This window comes from Littorina saxatilis, linkage group LG1 (assembly GCF_037325665.1).
Source record: "Littorina saxatilis isolate snail1 linkage group LG1, US_GU_Lsax_2.0, whole genome shotgun sequence".
In the NCBI taxonomy this organism is placed as follows: Eukaryota; Metazoa; Mollusca; class Gastropoda; order Littorinimorpha; family Littorinidae; genus Littorina; species Littorina saxatilis.
In genome coordinates this window covers 102,584,826-102,610,843 of record NC_090245.1, presented here as the reverse complement: position 1 = coordinate 102,610,843, position 26,018 = coordinate 102,584,826, and the positions used below count along the sequence as shown (strand labels likewise).

The 26,018-nt window shown below is 39.3% G+C and overlaps 1 protein-coding gene and 1 long non-coding RNA gene across 4 annotated transcripts in view; both read left to right on the top strand.

The window, feature by feature from the left end:
* The window catches only part of LOC138948288 (major facilitator superfamily domain-containing protein 12-like), a 37,748-nt gene extending 12,113 nt beyond the window's left edge, over positions 1–25,635 (top strand). For 2 of the 3 annotated variants that reach the window (XM_070319804.1, XM_070319811.1), the window contains exons 5-14: positions 7,934–8,051; positions 8,641–8,871; positions 9,973–10,065; positions 11,540–11,632; positions 12,849–13,022; positions 14,751–14,845; positions 15,791–15,817; positions 19,092–19,219; positions 20,408–20,497; positions 23,038–25,635. In XM_070319804.1, the coding sequence (XP_070175905.1) occupies positions 7,934–8,051; positions 8,641–8,871; positions 9,973–10,065; positions 11,540–11,632; positions 12,849–13,022; positions 14,751–14,845; positions 15,791–15,817; positions 19,092–19,219; positions 20,408–20,497; positions 23,038–23,243 (1,255 nt within the window). In that variant the 3' untranslated portion in view covers positions 23,244–25,635. The remainder of the gene's footprint in view (positions 1–7,933; positions 8,052–8,640; positions 8,872–9,972; positions 10,066–11,539; positions 11,633–12,848; positions 13,023–14,750; positions 14,846–15,790; positions 15,818–19,091; positions 19,220–20,407; positions 20,498–23,037) is intronic. The other variant, XM_070319819.1, reaches the window with a different exon arrangement.
* On the top strand, positions 3,018–4,918 carry LOC138948411 (uncharacterized). Its single transcript, XR_011449989.1, has 3 exons — positions 3,018–3,503; positions 4,244–4,336; positions 4,581–4,918. It is a non-coding gene; the product is annotated as an uncharacterized lncRNA (long non-coding RNA).
* Positions 25,636–26,018: the final 383 nt, after the last annotated feature.

Sequence of the window (26,018 nt, the reverse complement as noted above, 5' to 3'; positions counted from 1 at the left end):
TACAAGCCATGTGTATCCTTGTGTCAAATATTATGCATGTCTGATGTTGTTGCTGTAAAACCGTTTCCTAGAAATCCAATATGGCGGCTGTTTTCATAGCAACGGTAGTCTGTTTCCATTAGTATTTAAATTTGTTCCATTTATTTGTAAGTCTCTTCAATAACTACCCAGAAAAGTAGGTTATTCCATGTTTTCTCCAAGTTTAATTTTACTGCCGCTCGATCATTGCCTTAAGCACATTAATTGTTGCATATGCTTATTCCAATATTTCAGAAATTAGATATGCCTTTTCCTTTTTTTTTGTATCCATGAATGAAGTGCATATATGCGGGGATATAGCTCAGTTGGGCGGGGATATAGCTCAGTTGGTAGTGCGCTGGATTTGTATTCAGTTGGCCACTGTCAGCGCGAGTTCGATCCCAGGTTCGGCGGAAATTTATTTCACAGAGTCAACTTTGTGTGCAGACTCTCTTCGGTGTCCGAACCCTCCCCCCGTGTACACTACATTGGGTGTGCACGTTAAAGATCCCACGATTGACAAAAGGGTCTTTCCTGGCAAAATTGCTTCGGCACAGTTAATAATTGTCTACCTATACCCGTGTGGCTTGGAATAATAGGCCGTGAAAGGTAAATATGCGCCGAGATGGCTGCAAACTACCCCGGCGAAACGGTCAAGAATAATTCTAGAACCATTCAAGAAACGTTCATGAATATTCATGAATATATATTCTAGAAGTTTCTTGAATTATTCATAAAGATTAAATGAGAATTCTTGAATTTTAACTAGAATATTTCGATGTTTTGGTAAGGAATATTCTTGAAAAAGGACTTGAATAATTCTAGAATATTCTTGCCCACTTGAAGAATATTCCTAACATTATTCTAGAATATTCCTGACAATATTCTAGAATATTCCTAACAATATTCTAGAATGACACTAACATTATTCTAGAATATTCCTAACATTATTCTAGAATATTCCTAACATTATTCTAGAATATTCTTAACACTATTCTAGAATAATTCTAAAAAGTTCAGGAATATTCATGAATTTATATTCAAGAAGTTTCTTGAATTATTCATAAAGATTAAATGAGAATTCTTGAATCTTAACATTTTTCTGGAATATTCTTGAATCCTGTTAACTTAAAGTATATTCTTGAACATGTCTTAAGTATTCTAGAATATTCAAAACTAGGTTGAAGTTCTACTTCTAGTATACTCTCAACACAATTTTCAGAATGATCTTGGAATATTCTGTGCTGGCATTTAAGAATAAATCCATTAAGAATATATTCTTCATACAAATCAGAATGATAGTACAATTATCTAATGACTAATAACAGAACAAGAATATTTTAAGTGATTTTTTCCTCCATCAATACTTGATATAGCAGACAAAACAAGATTTCCTTCAATACTTTATCACATGTAATTTAACTACTCGAAGGATGATAAATCGGAAATCGGTGATGGTTATTCATTTGGCGAAGAACCTTTCCACTGGTCACACCGGGTGCAGTCTGAATACTGGAGCCGATGCTTTGCAGGTTGCGGATGCCCTGTAAAGTGCAATGAAAATACAATTTTAAATGTCTAAATGTTTCTTTGTTGTGCTTTTTTTCATCATGCTTAAAGAGTCAACAATATGGTCAGGAATCTGTCAAGGTGTCCAAATGCAAAATTCCTGTTCTGGATACTTTTATTACTATGTATTTTGTTCCGTTTTAAAATGACTACAAAATAAACAATACAGTTATGAAGTATTCTTCATGCAGATTCTATCCACACCAAATGTATGACAGTATGTATCAGTCGCCTGGATGCTGAGAACATTAACTGTTCAAGAAATGATGGTTACAAAATCGAAAAATGTTTTGTGAATTTTGTCAAATCAAGGGTTCCATGTCAATGTTTTTATCAAATAAGTCACCATTCATAAAAGTATTTAAACAACTAAATGATAACTTTAGTTAGCTTCATTTCCAGAAATGCCATCCAGAGAGTTTTTGGGGACTGACATGCAACGGGCCAGGAATGAAAGAAATTACAGTATTTAACTAATTTAATTTTCAAAGAGACTTTTTGTTGCGATTCCAAGCCATTTTTTTCTTCAGTTTAGGAATAATTCATTCATCATGTTTTGTGCTTTCATTTAATTATCCCAAATTTTGTTGTGACAAAGGTTTAAATCAATAAATGTTGATTGCCTTCACTTAATTACCTGAGTAAATCTCTTCTTGCATCTCTATTCCCATGGCCTTGACTCAGGCTTGAGCACCTCTTGAAGCTCTTGAAAAGACTAATGCACTCTCTGACAAGATCTTGATGGGTTAATGGTTTGCAGCTTGTTGCCTTTTGATGCAGCATCTGTAAAAATGAGAAGTGATCAAATTAGAACAACCATTATATATATAATTATAAATGCTCAAGTTTGAATATATATTTACTAATAAGGGGTAAATACTGAACTGTTTACAAATAATACTAATAGTAATCATCTTTGTTCATGCAGGAATTTCTATAAGTATAAATATATGTTCCTGACCAAACCCAGTCTCCTGTAAAGTCTTGTAATTGACTAGCTAATACTCAGAAGACAATTATTTGAAAAAAATAAAACAATTTAGTGCCGGCTTGCTGATTGACACTTGACTATTAGTATCACTGTCAGACACATATATATTACAATCAATGAATGATACATGTGCAAATTACACTTACAGTTACACAGAGACTGAAAAGAATAGGTTTGAAAGGGCTTGAGTAAAAAGTCATGCAATCCTACCAAAACAAATGATAGTTCAAAATAAACAAATCCTACAGGTCTAACTCAACTGATTTCACTTAAAATCTTGCAAACAAGAGAGAAAGCATTTAATTGTTATTCACTTATTGTAAAAAAAATAAAAAATAAAAACCTAAACCTAGATCCTAGATAGATATATATATATATCTATATGTCACCTAAAACAAACAACAATATCAAACATAAAAGAATTTTTATAAAATTAAAACACCTACCTTTGTTTTTCCTGAGAAAATCAGGATACAGCTTGTTGCCACTCAAGTGAGATCGCTGCTCTTAGTTTCACCCATGGTGCTTTCAGTTTCACTCATCTGTTATTTTTGTGTCTGGCACCTCCAAGTTCAAACTCTTGTTTGGGATGAAGAATACAGCATTTCTTCATGCCTAACAAGTTGACAAATCGGTGGCATGCCATTTTTTCAGATAAATGGAGATTACAAAATCTTTCTCAGTTCTAACAACGTGCTTCCAAAGAATTTGGCGCCTGGTTTCTTAGCTTCCGGTGCCAGAGTTTGTCCACCGGAGTTACTTCCCTTAAAAGCAAAATGGCGACGCTCTGTAAATACACCATGAGGAAAGGGGACTCTTTTGAACGAACTGCTGCAGCTAGAAACCTTTTCTCTGTTGTCTTTGTTGAAGCACTTTTGCATCAAAGCAAAACAACATTGATCCATGCATCATTTCCATGAACTCAGTAAGTATGTTTTGTTTTTGCTTGTTTCATTCAACACGTGGTACAGATGTAAACATGTGTGTCACTGTGAAATCGAAACCAGCCTTCAATTTTAAAAGTTTCTTCTTCGATCTGACACATGAGAAATGGCAGATGTATAAAACTTAACTACATTTTAAGCAAAAGTACTGTTTAATCATGTGATGATTTGATTGTTGGGTTTAACGGCCGCCTTTCTGTGTCAGTGTGTCATTGTGTCGTCTGTTTGCAAACAGAAAGTCTGCCGTGATTTGCGTTCTGCTGGCACTGTTGGACAGAATAAACGAAACCTGTTGGTTTCAAAGTATAAATTATAGACTGTAACTTCTGCTGAATTTGTTTGAGGTTTGGAACTCACAGATTTGGTATAAATTTGCCGCTAGCAAACTGACTGGTTTGGTCAAAATTAAAAACAGGTTTCTGAAAATGAAATTGAAAAAAGTGCTTCAAATTGTAAACATGCCTGTGGGTATTTACAACAATGACGATTATAACAAATATTCCGAAAGTGTATTGATAGAATTATGTACATTTATGTAAAAAGGTAACATTAACCATTGCATCAAAATTGGTTTGATTGATTGATTGAATGACATTAATGACAAGCAATACGTTTGTAAGTTTTCTGTTCACATTCACTCTAGTTATGATGATGATCTTTGGAATGTCTGATGTTTGAGTTTATTCTTTGTTAAAACCTTTTTTTGTTTCTTATTTACTAGGTCCAGGAAAGAGGGGTGAAGAAGATATCTGGATGAATTCTCACTGGAAGTACCATGAAGCACATCATAAATAAAATATCACTGGAGGAAAAGGTAAGAGTCCTGTCAACGAACTGTGAAAGTAATTAATCAGCCAGTGAATGAATTAAATCAATTAATGGGCAAAACGTCTCAGAGAAAAATGGCTTATTTCAGATGAAAATGTGTTTTCATCAATAATATACCATATTTACATACCAAAAAGAACAAACTGCGGACATTTAACTCTTCATTTTTGTTCCTTTTTCCAAGTTTTTGAATGAATGATTTTTTGTAAACTGTAGGCATTGTGTTTCAGGCTTTACAGGACACAATGTTGCAAAGCTTCAAGCTGATACTGAGCCTTCTTTTGAATCAAATCCACCATGCCCTGCCACAGACTGACAGTGAAGTTGGCCAAGGGAATCATCCAACAAGGGCTCATCGAACGCAGAAGAAGAAGAAGAAGAATCCAACAAGGGATGCTGGTGACAGTGACCTTTCCTGGAGAAGCGGTACCGCATCCATGCAGTTCCAGTAGTTCAGAAAAGTGATGACAAATGTTGAAGACACATTCTGCTTGTGAACATTGTTAGCCCAAGATCGACTTGTCATCTATTTCACTTCTTTGTGACAATATAACATTTGAAGAATGAACCAAGTGTTTGTTTGGCTTTATTTTGTAGCATAATTCGAATGTGTAGCAAACACAACCAAAACTATAAGTGGAGAACACAAAATTAAATTAAAAGTGTTTTAAAAATAAGGGATCACAATTCTTGAACTTTGAAGAAGAATGTTCTTGAATAAGATCATTCTTGAAAAAAAATATTCTGGAACATTGTTGCTGTTCTTGAATTTTGTTCGATATTCTAGAATATTCTACAAGCCAAAAAATTCTAGAATAATGCCAGTTGAAAAATTCTAGAACATTCTAGAACATTCTAGAATATTCTTGAATAAAAAAAAGTTCTTGAACAACGTTTCGCCGGGGCACTGGCCTTATATAAAATTCCATCTCACACGGCATCATTGCAGAGCGCCTAGAACTGTACCCACGGAATATGCGCGATATAAGCCTCATATTGATTGATTGATGCTGTAAATTACAGATTTTATCCTTGTTTTTATATTTAGTCAAGTTTTGACTAAATATTTTAACATCGAGGGGGAATCGAAACGAGGGTCGTGGTGTATGTGTGTATGTGCGTGCGTGTGTGCGCGTGTGTGTGTGTGTGTGTAGAGCGATTCAGACTAAACTACTGGACCGATCTTTATGAAATTTGACATGAGAGTTCCTGGGTATGAAATCCCCGAACGTTTTTTTCATTTTTTTGATAAATGTCTTTGATGACGTCATATCCGGCTTTTCGTGAAAGTTGAGGCGGCACTGTCACGCCCTCATTTTTCAACCAAATTGGTTGAAATTTTGGTCAAGTAATCTTCGACGAAGCCCGGGGTTCGGTATTGCATTTCAGCTTGGTGGCTTAAAAATTAATTAATGACTTTGGTCATTAAAAATCTGAAAATTGTAAAAAAAAATAAAAATTTATAAAACGATCCAAATTTACGTTTATCTTATTCTCCATCATTTGCTGATTCAAAAAACATATAAATATGTTATATTCGGATTAAAAACAAGCTCTGAAAATTAAATATATAAAAATTATTATCAAAATTTTTTTTTCGAAATCGTTTTAAAAACACTTTCATCTTATTCCTTGTCGGTTCCTGATTCCAAAAACATATAGATATGATATGTTTGGATTAAAAACACGCTCAGAAAGTTAAAACGAAGAGAGGTACAGAAAAGCGTGCTATGCAGCATAGCGTAACCACTACCCCGCTCTTCTTGTCAATTTCACTGCCTATGCCGTGAGCGATGGACCACGAGTATACGGTCTTGCTGCGTTGCATTGCGTTCAGTTTCATTCTGTGAGTTCGACAGCTACTTGACTAAATATTGTATTTTCGCCTTACGCGACTTGTTTTTTTTGATTGAGGGAAATTTGTACAGCCTCCCTGTATTCTACATTTTTTTTCTTGCACTAGATCCTTCTCGAAAAACTAATGCTTTACTTTATATACCTCCTTTTCAAGTTTGAAATGACATTAAATCTTGTTCTTAACAGGAACGCAAATAAATTATTGAGTATTTGAATAAGTTATTGAATATTTTATTCACGTTGGGGGTATCCTCGATCCTTCCACTTCGGCACATAAACGCACACATTCACAAACAGATAAGACACACATATTTAACATGCGTGTGTGTGTGCGCACACACATGCAATGCATGTATACACACATACACATCCACAAACACACAGACACACACACACTTGCGTGCCATACAAATCCACACATACACACACATACTCATGCGTGCAACGGCTTTCACTATTTCATAAAGTCAAATGTATTCATATTGGTGGCATATATATAGAATACAGAGGACAAATTATCCTGGTTGCATGTGATCTTAGTAACATTATTGGCAACAGGTGGAAATGATTGACAGCTCGATCGTGATACCCATCATATGTTAAGAATATGTCAGCTATGTGACAGTATCCTGCATTAAAATCAGCTGCACGTGTTTTATAGTTGATGATGGAGATGTCGATAAGCTTTGTCACCTGATGTAAAAGCTTGTGTCACAGTGCATGATGTCTATGTCGATTAGATTTCCATCACTGTCAACCTATAGCTGACTTAAAACCAACCAAAGAGTGAGACATTTTGAATGGATGTTGTACGTTGTCCTTATACATCAGACTCAGTGAGAACACATGGGAACCATGAATAAAGCATACCGGTACAGACAGACATGCGAATGTTGTTGTACCTTCTGGATCCTCTTTGCTTAATCTGAAAGATGAAAAGCAAATAAATCCCTGCGCCTTGAATATGTGCGCGATATAAATTGCATAAAAAAATATTTAAAAAAATAAAAAATCCCTGCGCTTAGAACTGTACCCACGGAATACGCGCGATATAAGCCTCATATTGATTGATTGATTGAAGATGAAAAGCAGGGTTGTTCTTTGTCGCATGTTATCTCTCTGACTTTGGTAAAGATCGAGGGGGGGGGGGGGGGCATCTTTAGTACAGTGGAATGCAACCCCCCCCCCTCCTCCTTGTAAGACCCCCTGATTAAAGACTCCTTCCCTTTTAAGACCCAGTATTTTCTCAGACTTTCTGTTCATAACGTCTGTAAATTTACCCCAATTTTAAGACTCCCTCATTTTTAAGACCCGATTTTCTCAGGTGCTTCGAGGTCTTAAAAGGGGGGTTCCTCTGTACCAGCACTTAAACACGTTCAGCAGTTTTGTCTTCAAGACCACACATCTGGTGGGATTCTGGCGCCGGCTTCTGATTCAGCTTTCTGAGCAGATAAAGGACATAAGTAACACTTTTTTTTTTAATAATAGTATATATATATGACCCTTTTTTTGTCGAGACATTGTATTGTCAGTTGACCCCTGTTTGTCGTTGTGCACATTCTGATAGTTATGTCTGTACTGCACAGCTGCATATATGATGCTGATCGACTCAATGCACACAGATTTTCCCCCTGTGTTTTGTGCATGTGATAGATGAACTAAGCTTAGTGTGCCAAGATGATATGAGATAACGATATAAGTAATGAATACATTTGTGTGCTTTCAGGTATGCTGCTACAGGAATTGCCAATCTGGCAACATACGCCATTGCCTGGGTCATCCTGGCTTCTGGGAACAACGTGAACAATAGCAAATTGACCCATGCCGATGCTGGCCATTTTAGGGTAAGGATCGATGGAATGATCAATTAGCATCCCCCCCCCCCCTTCCGCATCCACACTTATGCATGTCTCAACCCTACACTATCACTGTCGTTACATGAAACAATCAAATCTGAAGTGTACTTGTTGTTATGTTTGTAGACCCTAAAACCGGGCTCTGTTAATCAGACGTTTGTTGTTGCTGAAGTGAAGCAGAACCTTGCAGGGAATCAAGATGAAAAGCCCACCGGAAAGCTGTGCAAATGTTAACAATAATATATGTTACTCCATAAAAATGTGCAATGTTGACTGACGATTGTCTCACTTCTTAATATATTATTCTGTTCAGTCATGAAGGGATTTTGGCATACTCCACTATGTAGGTGAGATTTTGTGCTAAAGTGGTTTTAATGAGAAAAAACAGTTTTTTTCTAAGAAAGTCTAATTCCATTGTAGTACGTTGTGGTTCACAAATGGTGGAGATAAACTGAAAAATGTAAAGTTCAGTTAAACAATTTAAAACAATTTATTGCACATTGCTTTACATTAAGAACAGTAATTTTTGTTCTTTCTGCATTTTCTTACCTGAAGTGTATTATTGTTTTGTTTTCAGAATATTGCGTTCATTGTCACTGGCATTGGGCTTGTAACCAGCGTGGTCTTTCACTTGTGTGTTCCGGAACCAAAATGCGAGACTCATTTTCATGCTCCAGCAGAGACAACATATGGTGCAATTGCTCCCTGTGATGAAGAAGCCGCCACTCAGTCTATAGAAAAGTCTACCATTCGAAGGAGCCGCAGACGAGATTTGAAAGATTGGTTCAAGGACGTAAGATTTTATCAGGTGAGTTATTCATTCTTTGGGATTGTGTTTCGTGTGGGTCTTTCACAACTCAACTTCTAACTTCTAAAGAGTTTTTCATTAATTTCTATCTGTAAGAAAGAATATCTGGTTCTTAAATCAGTTTTAGCTCGATCAAAAATGTCTATATTTTCTTGAGTATCATTTTCTCAATGGATTACACACATGTAGTTTTCTTCATCTTCTTCTTCTTCAGCATTCTGTGTTGGTGGCCATACTTCTTCTTCTTCGTTCATGGGCTGAAACTCTTACGTTCACCCATGTTTTTGCACGAGTGGGTTTTTACGTGTATAACCGTTTTTACCCCGCCATTCAGGCAGCCAATTACGCCGCTTTCGGGGGAAGCATGCTGGGTATTTTTGTGTTTCTATAACCCACCGAACTCTGACATGGATTACAGGATCTTTTCCGTGCGCACTTGGTCTTGTGCTTGCGTGTACACACAAAGGGGGATAAGGCACTAGCAGGTCTGCACATAAGTTGACCTGGGAAATCGGAAAAATCTCCACCCTTAACCCACTAGGCGACCGCGTGGCCGGGATTTAATCTCACGACCTTCTGATTAGAAGGCTGATGCCTTATCCACTAGGCCACTTTGTTGCCCCACTAAAATCCTCAGTCTGGAAGTTGTCGACAGGTCCCCAGAGTTTGGTATGCAGGGATGTATCCTCTGGTCAGATCTGCTGTCGTGCTGTGTTTATAGTTTTGAAAGGTCTGAAGAATGTGCTCAGTGGTCTGTTCCTCTGAGCCACATTCACAGCTGCCAAATGCCAGACCCTTTCTCTTGAAATATTTGTTGAGGCTGCAGTGTCCTGTGCGTAGAAGGAAGATTTATGTGTGACTCTTCCTGTCTAGCTGGTTGATTGCGTCCTCTTGTGGAGTGTATTCGTCATTTCTGGCTCCTCAACCGCCGAAGACGGAAGACAGCAGCCAACTTGGTGCGGGAAGAAATCGGCTGTCTACGCTTTTCCGATTACATGGCCGTACAAATAACAGAAAGAGCCAGGCTGCTAAAACTTGCTGCTTTGAAATGATGTTCATTCCTCTCTGTGTATTAATTTCTCGTTATTGTTTCTCGTCCAGGTTGCCTTGATCTACATGTGTACCCGTCTGTTCGTCAACATCTCTCAGGTCTACCTGCCCATGTACCTCACAGAGACAATCGAACTTGACAAGGTAGGCTGATCAATAAAAAGACCAAGTAATACTGAACTCACATGTGAAGGAAGAATTTGGAACGAACAACAGAATACAAAAAGATACTGAACTCACGTGTGAACGAAGAATACGGAACGAATAACAGCAATGTTTCAATCCTAGGGTCTTCTTCAGGCATACAAAGTAGAAAAAAGAAGAATATGGAACGAATAACAGAAGACAAAATAATACTCAGAACTCACTTGTGAACGAAGAATAGGAACGAATAACAGCAACTTTTCAACCCCAGGGTCTTGTTCAGGCACTGTAACAAACAAAGTAGAAACAAGTCGCGTAAGGCAAAATTATTACAATTAGTCAAGCTGTGGAACTCACAGAATGAAATTGAACGCACTGCATTTTTTCACAATGACCGTAGTCCGCCGCTCGTGCAAAACACAGTGAAATTAACGAGCCTGTTTAGCGCAGTAGTGGTTGCGCTGTGCTGCATAGCACGCTTTTCTGTACCTCTCTTTGTTTTAACTTTCTGAGCGTGTTTTTAATCCAAACATATATCTATATGTTTTTGGAATCAGGAACCGACAAGGAATAAGATGAAATTATTTTTAAATCGATTTCGGAAATTTAATTTTAATCATAATTTTTATATTTTTAATTTTCAGAGCTTGTTTTCAATCCGAATATAACATATTTATATGTTTTTGGAATCAGAAAATGATAAAGAATAAGATAAACGTAATTTTGGATCATTTTATAAAAAAAATAATTTTAATTACAATTTTCCGATTTTTAATGACCAAAGTCATTAATTAATTTTTAAGCCTCCAAGCTGAAATGCAATACCAAAGTCCGGCCTTCGTCGAAGATTGCTTGGCCAAAATTTCAATCAATTTTATTGAAAAATGAGGGTGTGACAGTGCCGCCTCAACTTTTACAAAAAGCCGGATATGACGTCATCAAAGACATTTATCGAAAAAATGAAAAAAACGTCTGGGGATATCATACCCAGGAACTCTCATGTAAAATTTCATAAAGATCGGTCGAGTAGTTTGCTCTGAATCGCTCTACACACACACACACACACACACACACACACACACACATACACTTCCCCCTCTACGTTAAAAAATGTAGTCAAAACTTGACTAAATGTAAAAAGAAGACAGACAATAGAACAGAAAGAAGAACCACAGATGTAACGATTCACTAATTCAACTAGAACAAGCGACTTTCATCCTCAAATGATGATGAAATGAGGATGAAAGTGGCTTGTTCATTTCAATGCTTGTTATTCTCTCAGGTGCCAGGAGAAAGGTTCCTAATAACTCTCGCTTACTCCATTACACATGTCGTATGCATATAGAGGGCTTACTTCCCTTTGGTTATCAGATCCAGTGTTATTTCATGTGTTTCTTTATTCATGCACATCCCAAGTTGGGTTTCTTGTTATGATCAGATTCTTCATTTTTTTCTCATCTGTTTTTTCTTTTAGGAAACCATTGCCAACGTACCTCTGGTGTGCTACGCAAGCAGTTTCTTCACTGCCACGTTGTTGAAAGTTGTGGATAAGCAAATGGGCCGAGTGGTCAGTTGTGCTGTTCACCTTCTTATTTTTTATTTAAAAGAACAAATAATGTTGCGAATTATATGCAGCAAGTAAATGTAGAACTTGAAAGCGCCCTGTAGACCTTGTAGTGTGGATTTGCTAACAATGAATCAGTGGGTGTTTCTGTTTCTTCTTTCAATAATCATATTTGTGGTTTGATATTAATTTTATGGCAACTTTGTTGTTTACTCAGGCAATATAGCTTTGATTTTATAGAAGATTATTTCTTTATTTCTCTTTATTTTTGAAGAAGTATTGGTAAGATTTCTTTGAAAGTTTTGTGTGAGCATAGCCATAGGCAAGGTCGAGAGATATAAGTGTGGTGCAGATGGGAGGTTTGTGTAGACAATTCAAGACTAGACAATTCTTCAGTTTACAAGGATAATCTTATAAGCAATGGTCTGCTTTTTTTTTACATCTGGCCTTTAGCTTTGTCAATGTCATCTACTATCGCTGAAGCATAAACAAAGACTTGACACTTGTGACATTTTATAGTGAGAGAGGTAGAGGGAGAAATCATTCTAAAGCATAAACAAAGACATGTTACATGGTTAGATAGAGAGAGAAATGGAGAGAGATATATATATGAGTCATTTAGAAGTTACCGGTACTGATCAATTGCTTGGCAATTTATGATTAATAACCACAGGTAATGTCATTTACAAATGATTAACAAATTACTAAAAAGGACCGTTACGTAATTGCTTCCTGAGGTTTGCACTACATCATGAAACTGCCTGTAGTTTGCATAATTTTTTTTTTTTTTTTTTTTTTTTTTTTTTTGCTTCTCTTTTTTTTTTTTTTTGACCTCAGTTGCATGCAGGCTGCTTCAACCCTTCCTTGTTTTCTTCTCTCTTTTTTCTTTCCTTTTTTTTTTTTTTTTTTTTTTCCTTTTTTTATTTTTCTGTCTTTTTTTCTTGTAAATAGGCGGTGAGCATCCTTCTTCATTGGTCTTTTTTCTTCTTTTTTTAAGTCCAACATAGAGGTATATTACACTCACGAGACATGGACATTTTCTCTTTACAATGGAAATATTCCTTATATTTACAAATCAAATTTTCTACTTAATATTTGAAACTCGAAAATTACGAACACTGATCCCTGACAAGTTGTCTTTCTAAAAATAAAAGTTTGCATAATTATGTAATAACTGAAGCACCTTCACTCAAAGCAAAACCTTTTTGTTTGTTTACAGAAAACATACGTGGCCGGTCTTTTCTTTGCCCTTGGTTCTGCTGCGTTTGTATACTTTATCCCTGCAAAGGAGACATGGATGGTTTATCTGGCCAGCATCTTGATAGGAATAGGGGGTGCCCTTATACTGGTTACCTCCCTGTCCTTTGTTGCTGATCTTATAGGCGACTTCACGGTAAGTTGCAGACAGAATGCAGGATGTAGCAAATTTAGGATTTTTTTTTTTATTCAGGCAGATTGTTTTTTTAATTTTGTGTGTTGCTGTTGCATCATCACGTGTGTTAAGTAAAAACTCCTTTTTAACTTAAAAAAATAAATACAAAATCTGAAAAAATCAGATCTTCGAATGTAGATGCAGTACATTTCGAAAAGCAAGTCTTGAAATGGGAGGGGGGGGGGGGGGAGCATGAGCAGTGACTGTCTCTTATAACTTATATCTCTTATAGGGACTGGGTGGCCGAGTGGTAACGCACTTGCGCTCGGAAGCGAGAGGTTGCGTGTTCGACCCTGGGTCAGGCCGCAATTTTCTCCCCCCTTTCCTAACCTAGGTGGTGGGTTCAAGTGCTAGTCTTTCGGATGAGACGAAAAACCGAGGTCCCTTCGTGTACACTACATTGGGGTGTGCACGTTAAAGATCCCACGATTGACAAAAGGGTCTTTCCTGGCAAAATTGTATAGGCATAGACAAAAATGTCCACCAAATACCCGTTTGACTTGGAATAAAGGCCGTGAAAGGTGAATGCTCGCCTAATAGGCTACTGAGCTTTACTGGCCGATGTGAATGCGTTATATATTGTGTGTAAAAAATGTCTGTTTGTCTGTCTGTCTGTAAAAAAAATTTCCATTTCAAACGGCAGAAATTAATATGTAAGCGCCCAGGGCTATATCTAGATTAGGCGCATAAAAATGACCACAATAATAATAATAATAATAATAACTCTAAAGAGTTGCTCACAAAGTAGAAACTGTTGATCTTTCTGTATCACTGCGTGAGATCAAATGGTTTAACTGAGACTTTCATCTCTTGCTGATTATATCTATCACCTTGTTATTCTGTGGAGAGGTGGGTGTTTGTTTGTTTTTTTTATCAAGGAGACCACTCATTTTTGGGAAATCTCGTTTCAGAAACTTGTTGTTTTCATTCATATATGATAATAGGAAATTGTTGAGTTAGAGGCGGTTTGTTGTGTGTACCGTACTTTCCGGGTGACAAGGCGCTTCGTTATACAAGACCCACCCCCTTCTTTTTAACAAAAATTGTAATCCAGTCACCCATTGGGCGCAGGGGGCCGATAGGGCGCACCAAAATTGAAAAAGTATACCTAACAAACGGTCGAAGAATGAAAATAAGCCGCACATCAAAGGAAGAATACAGAGTGGAAATATGTGTGCTCTGTGTGTGCCGCGAGATCAAAGGCAGGTCCATTGTGATAGCTGGGTGGCCTTGTTTATAAACACGACCTTCTTCCCAGGGGTCAATGACCCAGTTTTTGCCATGAGAGGTGGTTCCCCTGTCATATCTGAGAGAGGAAACACTTCCTGCACCGGGGTCAGTGACCGGTCAGTGATCGAGTTTAACAGAGTGGACATATGTGTGCTCTGTGTGTGCGGCAAGATCAAAGGCAGAGATCAAAGGCAGGTCCATTGTGATAGCTGGGTGGCTTGAGAGCTCGAGGAAACTTGGTCAGGGCAGTACCTAGTAGCTGAAACATGCATTATCACAAGTTGTTTGACTGGTACTCAGGCGGTCTCTTTGATTTTTTTCACGCAGGGGAAGTCGCGCCTTATGACCCGGAAAGTACTTGAAATGCAGTTTACTTCATCAAATTGAAGAATTGGATAGCATTTTTGTCACTTGCTAAATTAAGTTCTGAACATATAATTTTGTTTTGTTTTTGTCCAGGGATCTAGTGCCTTCGTATATGGGGCCATGAGTTTCACAGACAAACTGGCAAATGGCGTGGCCGTGGAAATTGTACAGATCTTCCATCCATGCGTGTGAGTATATATCCAACGTGTTCAAAATAATAAACTATTTGTAAATATTTGCTGTAAATAGTTTAGCAGGATATGCGTTCACAGTAGAGAATAACATGGGGTAGAAAAATGAGAAAGTGATTTTTCTTAGAGGGTAATCGTGTTCATCAGGTTGTGCTTATGTCTGACACAAGTACTGTGTGTTTGATATGTGCACGGCTGTTTGCCTGCTTCGTTTGTGTGAGAGTAATTTATGACACTTGGATGCTCTTTTCATAATGCTATTTTTATTTCAGTTCTAGCATGAGCTTTCCTGAGAATCCTTTTTTGGGAAAAGATATGATTCAGTTGCTGTGATGATAAAAGTTTTTAAAAAATCATGCAAGGAAATTGTACATGACAACTGTACAGTATATGCTCTACAGTGCCCTGCGAAAGACACTCTCATACGTATCTGCAAGTGATTTGTTCATTGTTTTGTAAACTGTTGTAAAATACGAGCTTGATAAGATGTTTCCAAAAGAAAAGAAAAGATTGATGCAGGATATTTTACTGGCTGTCGAATCAGCGCCCTCTCTCCCCCCACCCTCCCATTCCCACCCAAACTTTCCCCTTCCAGACAGCTATACCTCTACCTAAAACTTCTGTTTTATTTTGCTTCTTATTTTGGAGAACAAAAACACAGAAAAAACAAAAAGAAACTAAACAAAAAACAAACACAGAAAAACAATGATATGGTCATGAAAATGAAGCAAACTTTTCCTGTGTGTGTGTGTGTGTGTGTGTGTGTGTGCATCCACGCGCATGCATCGTGCGTGCGTGCGTGCGTGCGTACATGTGTGTGTGCATGCATGTGTGTGTGCATGCATGCGTGTATGTGTGGAACTTGACTGATTTTCAAGGTGTTTGTGTGGAACCCTCAAGCTTGATGTGTCATGTGTTTTTCTACTGTGACCCCTTTTCTAGGACCCCTCTGCTCGGGAAAAAAGGAAAGTGAGTTCTTTCCCCTCAATGTTATCTTGCTCATACCTATAGCTTTTACTTCTCTGGTCGTTCATTCTTTTTCTGGTTATTATGTTGACTGATAGTGATGTTAAGATCGCTCTTGTAATCTCAGATTGGATTTTTGATTGGATTTTTTCATTGGTTCATTTCTGTGTACACTCGTTCATCGTAACCGTTCATCTCATTGTTTTCTTTTTCTAACAAGTGTTCTTTTTGTTCTTTTTGTTCATGTCTTTGCTTGGTTGTATGCGCGCATGTGTAGGGCAAGCAAACAAAGGAAAGAGAGGCATAGACTAAAACCTGACCCAACAGAATAGAGATAAGTAACGCTTTGAACTGAGAACTTTTTATAAGCATGTCAGATGAACAGATATATATACATGTATGTAAACATGCGTATAATGAATTCAGGATGCCAAGAGAAGTGATCTACATTTGAAGAAAGCACTTACCCAGTGTAACGTCACCATTTGCTTTTTCTGTAATCCTTTCCCAAAGGACTGACCATGGAGATCGTGAGTTCGAATCCCGGTCGCTGCCGCCTGGTGGGTTAAGAGTGAAGATGTTTCCGATCTCCCAGGTCAACTTATGTGCAGACCTGCTTGTGCCTTATCCCCCTTCGTGTTTACACGCAAGCACAAGACCATGCAAGTGCGCACGGAAAAGATCCTGTAATCCATGTCAGAGTTCGGTGGGTTATAGAAACACGAAAATACCCAGCATGCCTCCCCCGAAATCGGCATATGCTGCCTGAATGACGGGGTAAAAACGGTCATACACGTAAAAATCCACTCGTGCTAAAAACATGAGTGAACGTGGGAGTCTAAGCCCATGAACGAAGAAGAAGTACTTAAAATGTTCTCTGATGCGATTGTGGATGAAGCTTGCTTGTTTATTTACATGCTTGTTAATTATTCTCTCATGTGCCAGGAGATTGCATGGTTCTGCATACTTTTCATTTACTCTTGCTGCACATGTTGTACATACTAACCAGATTTAGTAAGAAGAAAAAAGCCCACCACTTTCTCTTCGCCACCTAATTTTCTCTTGCCCGCTGGGATGGGCGCGGACAACGAAACTCAACAGTGCGTGTTGAAAAGTGTCGCGGTTTAGACTGACGCGAGCAGAGAAGTTCTGTTCGCAGAAGATGCACGATGTGCGATGTGTGTTATGTGCGATTAATTTGCCAACCCCGAAGCTCTATTCATACAATTTATAACCGACATTCAAAGTGAGACAGTTCACACAATAAGGTCTGCTCTATAAATATTAGTATTCTATTTATATTAGGGAAGAAATAGAACTCTAAAGTCGTGAAGCGGCAACCGGGGCTCCGGGCCGCCATCAAGCGCAACCTAGGCAAATGTATGCTAAAGAAATGTAGTAAAAAAATCGACTTAAGCGTCCACTCCAGACCCTAAAGTAGGGAGATATGAACAGTTTTAAATAACGAGCGGGTTAACCTATATACAAAAGATTAAAGGTTTCCATACAGAAATAACCAAACCATGATTACAAAGTTAACGAAAGTAGAATCGCCCAAATCAACGAAATTCGTTTGGGTTTTTGGTGTGAACTTCGTTTCGCCGCCAATTGGAAATGACGTGTACACAACATTTTTAATATAGCACTTCCTATATGGTACGAAACGAATGTGGTTGGTTGAAGAAAGCCTCTACTAAATCAGCCTACTGTATTTAGAGTGCTTATACATCTTTTGTTTCGCATATCTTATAATAGCACTCTGCTTCATTTCATTCAGATTTTCATCGGTTCACTCTTTTTTTCTTCATCACAGGCTTTAGTCCAACCAGTCCCAGTGAGGCACTTCATTAACATGAACTTTGTGATCTAACTCTGCAGTCTTGTATTGTCTTGTGTATGACCCCATGGTATTATCTTCAGCAGGACAGAGTTATTCCTGCTGCATGACGTTGTGCATGGCTTTGGTTTTGGTTAGGATCAGAGTATATCTGGGGAAACAATTGGGCAGTGATTCTATGTGTAAAGCTTTATTAATCTGAATTACTTAACTTGCATGGTGTTGGTACGTACTGTCTGAGTTATTGTGATTATTGGTACATGTTAGCAGTGAATGTTATGAATGCAGCTGAAGAAAGAGTGTGTGCGTGTGTGTGTGCATGTGCATGGGTGGGTGTGTGGGTGGGCGGGAGGTAAGGAGGGTGCAAGGGGGGGTGTGTGTTTGTGTGTGTTTGCGTGTGTTTGTGTGTGTGTGTGTGTTTGCGTGTGTGTGTGTATGTGTGTGTTGAGAAAAAAGTGTGTGAGTGTGTGTGTGTGCGTGCGTGTGTGTGTGTGTGCGTGCATGCCGTGTGTGTGTGAGCACATGTTGAGAACGAGAGAGGGAGGGACCGGGGAGCGAGGGAGAAACAAAGCTTTGTATAATTCTTCTGACTTTGTTGATGAATATGAAAAAAGAGGACTCTGAACAAGGGAATGAGTTTTCATTCATGTTTGTTTAAATGTATCAGCTTACTATATAAGGAACAGTGGCATAGATTTTTAAAATTTATTTTACAGATGACAGGACTGTTATTTTCTTTGCAGATCTTTACCAGAAAAAGCAAAGAAGAAATTCCTGTTTCACTTATGTTTCTCTTTATTTTAACACAAATTTTCCTATAAATGTTGAATTTGAGCTTTGATCACACTTGTTTTGTGGTCAAAATGCAAATGATTGCTTGCCAGATAGAAGAGACTAATGTCTCATATCACTCTGGTCACGTGTAGCCATATTATGGATTATAAATTACATGCAGTCAAAGTGACTATGATAAAACCATGGTTGAATGACCAGGGGCACGGTAGCTCAGTGGGTAGAGCACTGGACCTGTGATCCTAAGGTGGCAGGTTTGAACCTGGGCCGGGACGGACACGGGTCAATTTAATGTGCAGATCGACTCAGAGGCGGTATCCATATTCCACCCCCGTGTCACCACTGTGTCATGTAAAAGACCTAGGTCATTCTGTCATAAGTGCATGAGGTGGCTGATTACACCTTAACACGCATACACCTGGGTAAATGCTGCTAGCTTTCCACTGGGAGGAAGCGACTCGAATTTCCCAGCGATGGGACAAGAAAGTAATGAAAATGAAAAACAAATAAAAAAATTGTGTTCTATGTTTTTCATGTTGGTAAAGCACTGACTGTTTTTGTAAAGCGACTGGGTTTGTTTTTTGTAGTGAATATAGCACAACATTAAAGAACGATTTATCATTAGTTCCTTTTTTCTATCAATTTCAGAAACTGCTGCCCAGCGTGTAAGCCATATTACAGAAAAGTGCAGACATTTGTTCCAGGAGGGGCTGCCGCTCTGGCACTTGTTGGGCTGTGTACGCTTGCCTGCTCTGCAATTAGTACAAGGGTTAAAGGTAGGGGCCGCAGATTTGTCTTGGATATGCAGGCAGGAGAATGGTCCTCGGATCCACTAATTTCAGAGGTTTAGAAATCAGACGTTTCAGAGGAAAACCTTTTTTTTCCAGCGGAAAAAAGTCCAAACTTAAAAATGTGCAAGAGCATTTTATATTCTCAAATTGCTCCAGCGTCTTTAATTGGCACACGTCGGCTCTAAATGCGGACAAGATGATTGACTCAGGCTCGTCTGGGTGAGCCAAGAAATTGGTTTGAAAACTGACTTTCGCTAAACTTCCACTGGATTTTGTCTAGAATGTGTATATTTTGATCATGCCTTAAAAGAAATTTTCGGACCCCCCTAGATTTCAGAGGTTTTCCTCCCAGCCATTCCCATGTCTGGGTTACGCCATTTGTTTTACTGAGTGTTGACTGTTCTTGTACTCTTGCCTGCTCTGCAATTAGTACAAGGGTTAAAGGTAGGGGCCGCAGATTTGTCTGGGTTATATATATATATATGTCATTTTTTGTACTGAGTTAATTGACTGCGCGCAAAAGCATGTTCTTCTCGTGACTTATCTTCTCAAACACCTTAAACTTTGAAAAAAGCTCCTGCAGATGAATTGGACAGTATTTTGTAAGCCCTCAAAACTATTGACTGTTATGATTGTGTGTTTGTTATGTCATCATTGTATGCATTTCTTGCAGTTTATTATTGTTTTTGTTTTGTTTTGTTGGTGTTCTTTTTTTTTGGGGGGGGGGGGAGGGGCCAGAGGCACTCACAGAATATCCCAGCATTAGCAGAGCTGCATCGGAGCCCTTCAGAAGATTTGTCTGTTTTTTCTTTCCTTTTTCTTTGTCTTCTTCTTCTTAGAGCCGGTTTAATGCTTTGCATTCTGACATGTGTATAGGTGGTGTGTGTGTGACTGAGTGTTCTTGTGTGGGCCGGTGTGGTTGCGTGTGTGTGTGTGTGTGTGTGTGTGTGTGTGTGTGTGTGTGTGATTGCATTTTGGCTTTGGAAAGTGTCACATACATTTAAATTCTCAGTTCTTCTCACTTTACCATGCAGTGCTAATGCACATATTTTGCGTTTTTTGTTTTGTTGAATTATGGAGGTTTTTCTTTTTAATATTATAGAGTTTTTTCTCTTTGACGATATTGGTTTTCTTTTTCTTCTTTACCATTTTTTGTCTATTTTTTTCTTGCAGTTCCTCAGCTGATGTATGATCCAACTTCAGTCAACCACACAGTCAGTAACGGACACACGCCCAACAGCTCTGCAGCAAATGAAGCAAATGGTGAACTCATAGAATTTTCTGCATATCTTTGAGTTTGAAATTTATAGCTGTTGTGTATGGTGTTTCGTGGAGGTTTGGGTTCTAAACTCTCTTTTACGCACTCAACTACACACTCAAGCACACACTTTCTCTCACAGAGCGTTCAGAGAGGGATGTCTCACACCAGGGCAATTAACCACACCACAAGCACACCCTTTCTCTCACAGAGCGTTCAGAGAGGGATGTCTCACACCAGGGCAATTAAACCACACCACAAGCACACACTTTCTCTCACAGAGCGTTCAGAGAAGGATCGATGTCTCACACCAGGGCAAACCACACCACAAGCACACACTGTCTCTCACAGAGCGTTCAGAGAGGGATGTCTCACACCAGGGCAATTAAACCACACCACAAGCACACACTTTCTCTCACAGAGCGTTCAGAGAGGGCTCGGGATGTCTCACACCAGGGCAATTAAACCACACCACAAGCACACCCTTTCTCTCACAGAGCGTTCAGAGAGGGATGTCTCACACCAGGGCAATTAAACCACACCACAAGCACACACTTTCTCTCACAGAGCGTTCAGAGAGGGATGTCTCACACCAGGGCAATTAAACCACACCACAAGCACACACTTTCTCTCACAGAGCGTTCAGAGAGGGATGTCTCACACCAGGGCAAACCACACCACAAGCACACACTTTCTCTCACAGAGCGTTCAGAGAGGGATGTCTCACACCAGGGCAAACCACACCACACAAGCACACTTTCTCTCACAGAGCGTTCAGGGAGGGATGTCTCACACCAGGGCAAACCACACCACAAGCACACACTTTCTCTCACAGAGCGTTCAGAGAGGGATGTCTCACACCAGGGCAATTAAACCACACCACAAGCACACCCTTTCTCTCACAGAGCGTTCAGAGAGGGATGTCTCACACCAGGGCAATTAAACCACACCACAACAATAGAAAGTATAAGCTCAATAAAATCCCATCATTGAAATAAAATTGAATAACACATGACGGGCGCAGTGGCAAGACATTGGCCTCCTAATCGGATGGTCGTGAGTTCAAATCCCTGCCGCTGCCGCCTGGTGGGTTAAGGGTGGAGATTTTTCCGATCTCCCAGGTCAACTTTTGTGCAGACCTGCAAGTGCCTTTAATTATCCCCCTTTGTGTGTACACACAAGCACAAGACCAAGTGCACACGGAAAAGATCCTGTAATCCATGTCAGAGTTCGGTGGGTTATGGAAACACAACAAAAAAACAAGCATGCTTCCTTCGAAATTGGCGTATGCTGCCTGAATGGCAGGGTAAAAACGGACCCATACACGTAAAATCCCACTTGTGCTAAAACATGAGTGAACATGGGAGTTTCAGCCCATGAACAAAGAAAAAGAGAAGAAGAAGGATAACACACAAAAGTAAACTGCTACTAGCATGAACAAAAATATAATGATTCGAGCAAAGAAAAACACACACATACAAAATATCTCACTTTGACCACTCTTAAACGTTTTTGTGATGACTGACCTAGCTACCAGCACAGGAGGAACCAATAGACTGCAGGTGAGAATAACAACAGTCACGGTGTGATAGTCAATAGTGCATGCAAAGTAATAAGTCTTGGGCCACTGCATGGTAAATCTCATTTCCCCTGTAGTTCTTGACTATAGCATGTGCTTCAGTTGTGACAAATTCAAAATATAGTGGCCTTCAGCTGACCGCGTCTCACCCTTTGCTTTTAACAATTGAAGGACCGCCCCCACAACAGAGTTAGGGGAGGGAGAGAGAGGGGAGGGAGTTAGAGGGAAGGTGCAATTCAAAAAACAACTCAATAATGAAAGCGGCCAGATGCTGCCTGCAGACCCGCAAGCATCCTTTTCGGGGTGTTTGTTTGTGAACGTATTATATGGGTGTGTTCACCATGCAGCCAAGTGGATGACTTATCCTGAATAAACATGTACAATATACTTCTCTTGACTCAAGTTGAGTTAGTGAGCTGTTTTTCATTAGTTCAACTTCATATGCAATGATTGAGGTGGTGTAAACATGGTGACACCAACCAAAAACAACAGAAACTTTTGATGCTTGAAGATCAAGTTAAAATTAGAATCAGAAGCAGCAAGAGAGAAACCGAGAGTGAAGTACATGTAGCAACAAATTAAGCAGTTGCATGCTTTCCTAGTGATGAAGCTCGACCAGCAAACTCACAATAAAGACGCCTCCATTTTACGACCAATTTTTCTGGACTTTTTCAAGGTTGTATAAGTGGGAGATTTTACGTACTGTATTAAATAGATGTAGTGGTCAACCAAGGAAAAAAACTAACAATCACACTCATGCAGGTAAAACACTTACTTCATTCAGTCGCCCATCTCTATCCCTGTCTGCCCTAAAATTAGCAGCATGCAGTCACTGATACACATACATTAAAATTTCTGAGCATATGCAATGCTGACTGGACAAAATGCCAGGCAACGACTAACAAGAAAAGAAAAGGGGCACTAATTTATAAATAAATTCCTACCCTTGATTTTTTCCCTTAACAGGTACCTCAGATCAACACGGACACTCACCATATTCGACAAAGACAGTGGCGGAAGTGCACTCTGACCCTTCAATTAGTTCTCTCAATGGGGATGGGAGACTAGCAGGAGACAGTGAGAGTGAAGATGAAACTGCAGAAACGCCGCTGTTGAGGGCAAGATCGGGAAGACATTCTAAGCTGGCGGCACCGGCCCCTTATGACATATAACTGTTTATAGCCTGAGCTTCATGCGTGTGACATTGAAATCCTGTTTTTTGGACAAAGATGGACCTGCATCGTGTGGTGAAGATGGACTGCCTTTATTTGTGAAGACTGTAAGGGGCATGTGTGATTCAAATCACCTTTTCTTTGGAAGACTATATTGATCGAGATACATATGTGACAAAAAAACACCTTTTCTTGGACAAACTATACGGTGCTGGTGCTGGTTGTGTTAATAATAATAATAATAATGGACATTTGCTATAGCGCATAATCATATATATGCTCAATGCGCTTTACAATATTAATTTCTGCCGTGTGAGATTGAATTTATTTTTACACAATATATCAGGGCGGGGATGTAGCTCAGTCGGTAGCGCGCTGGATTTGTATCCAGTTGGCGGCTGTCAGCGTGAGTTCGTCCCCACGTTCGGCGAGAGATTTATTTCTCAGAGTCAACTTTGTGTGCAGACTCTCCTCGGTGTCCGAACACCCCCGTGTGTACACGCAAGCACAAGACCAAGTGCGCACAAAAAAGATCCTGTAATCCATGTCAGAGTTCGGTGGGTTATAGAAACACGAAAATACCCAGCATGCTTCCTCCGAAAGCGGCGTATGGCTGCCTAAATGGCGGGGTAAAAACGGTCATACACGTAAAAGCCGTGGGAGTTTCAGCCCACAAAAAACCCCAAAAAAAAACCACAATATATCACGCATTCACATCGGTGTTTCCTGGATGTGTTCTCTGCGTGGCGGTCTTGCAGGGTTCTGTGTCTGTCGCTCAAATCAATGTACATGTATGTGTTGGTGGTTGTGTGATCGATGATTATATAACAAATCTTTAATACCCTCTATGACTTTACATGACATGACATTACATTTATACAAAATTGTTATGTATCACTCATGCTCAAGCATCATCAGCATGCTTGTACAATTCTTGCTAAAGAATGAAATATGAATTGTTAAATGCAATTGTTTCTTAGCTGGGAAAAAAAAGATTACAAAACTGAACTTCTGAGGCGCTTTGGCCGGGTTCCTGAATTGCATTCTAAAAATTACGTTTAGAATATATGGATCCCCTTCAATTATTGTGCGTAGTTTTGCTCTTCCAATATGGTGACAATAAAGATGTTTGCAGGTGGCTTGTTGTCAGACCAGCATTTTTTGTTGGTCCTCAGGGAACATATCGCCTTATGTTACATTTTAACAACCTCGGCCCTCGGTCTGTCAACAATTTTAACTGTGCTGGATATTCAACTGCTGAGATTGTGCTTACAACACCCCCCGCGGGTTAGGGGGAAGAATTTACCCGATGCTCCCCAGCATGTCGTAAGAGGCGACTAACGGATTCTGTTTCTCTTTTTACCCTTGTTAAGTGTTTCTTGTATAGAATATAGTCAATTTTTGTAAAGATTTTAGTCAAGCAGTATGTAAGAAATGGTCCTTTAATTGTACTGGAAACTTGCATTCTCCCAGTAAGGTACATTGTACTACGTTGCAAGCCCCTGGAGCAAATTTTTGATTAGTGCATTTGTGAACAAGAAACAATTGACAAGTGGCTCTATCCCATCTCCCCCCTTTCCCTGTCGCGATATAACCTTCGTGGTTGAAAACGACGTTAAACACCAAATAAAGAAAGAAAGTGCTTACAAGGTTCACGTGGCTGGCTGTGATTGTTCAACATATGGAATTACATGTATATGCAAAAAATATAGTCTTGTACGACGTGCAAGACGAGATTTCCATATATATATGCATAGGCAAGTTCTTTTAATTTGAATCCAACTCATCAGTGTTCAGAACTAGCCTAGCTCTTGGCTTCCTCTAAAGTGCATGGGATATTTTCTTCTATCAAAGTTTTCAGTCTGTCTCACTGTATGGCTGAGTATGATGCCAACAGGGGTCATTTTTCCAGAGCAATAGTTGTTCGGATTTTATTAAGGCATTTTGGTGGTCGTCTACGGAGGACCCCCCGCGGGTTAGGGGGAGTCCCATATTGTTTGGGACGAGAAAGAATTTACCCGATGCTACCCAGCATGTCGTAAGAGGCGACTAACGGTTCTGTTTCTCCTTTTACCCTTGTTAAGTGTTTCTTGTATAGAATATATAGTCAATGTTTGTAAAGATTTTAGTCAAGCAGTATGTAAGAAATGTTACGTCCTTTGTACTGGAAACTTGCATTCTCCCAGTAAGGTCATATATTGTACTACGTTGCAAGCCCCTGGAGCAATTTTTTGATTAGTGCTTTTGTGAACAAGAAACAATTAACAAGTGGCTCTATCCCATCTCCCCCCTTTCCCCTATCCCATCTCCCCCCTTCCCCCGTCGCGATATAACCTTGATTGGTTGAAAACGACGTTAAACACCAAATAAAGAAAGAAAGAAAGAAAGAAAGTCTACGGAGGGCTGGTACAGTGGAACCCCTTTTTAAGACCTAAACGAATCTGAGAAAATGAGGTCTAATACAATGGAGGTAAGTGTACAGAGGTTATTTCTTCTTCAGCGTTCCACGGTTGTGTCCTTATAATCTCAGGCCTGCTGAACGCAGGAACTTGCAGGTTCGGCGCAGGTCTTCCACAGTTCCCCAAAGTTTTGTGTCGGGGGTTGCCCTCTCTGGCGTACAGAGGTTATGAACAGGAAATCTGTAAAAGCAAGATTTTGACAAGAAAGAAGTGGGGTGGGGTGGGGTGGGGGGAGGGGTCCCTGTAAGTTCTTGATGCTCATCTGATTCTATGGTTTCTTCACTTGAAACAATCAATCGGTCTCAGTCTGGCCATA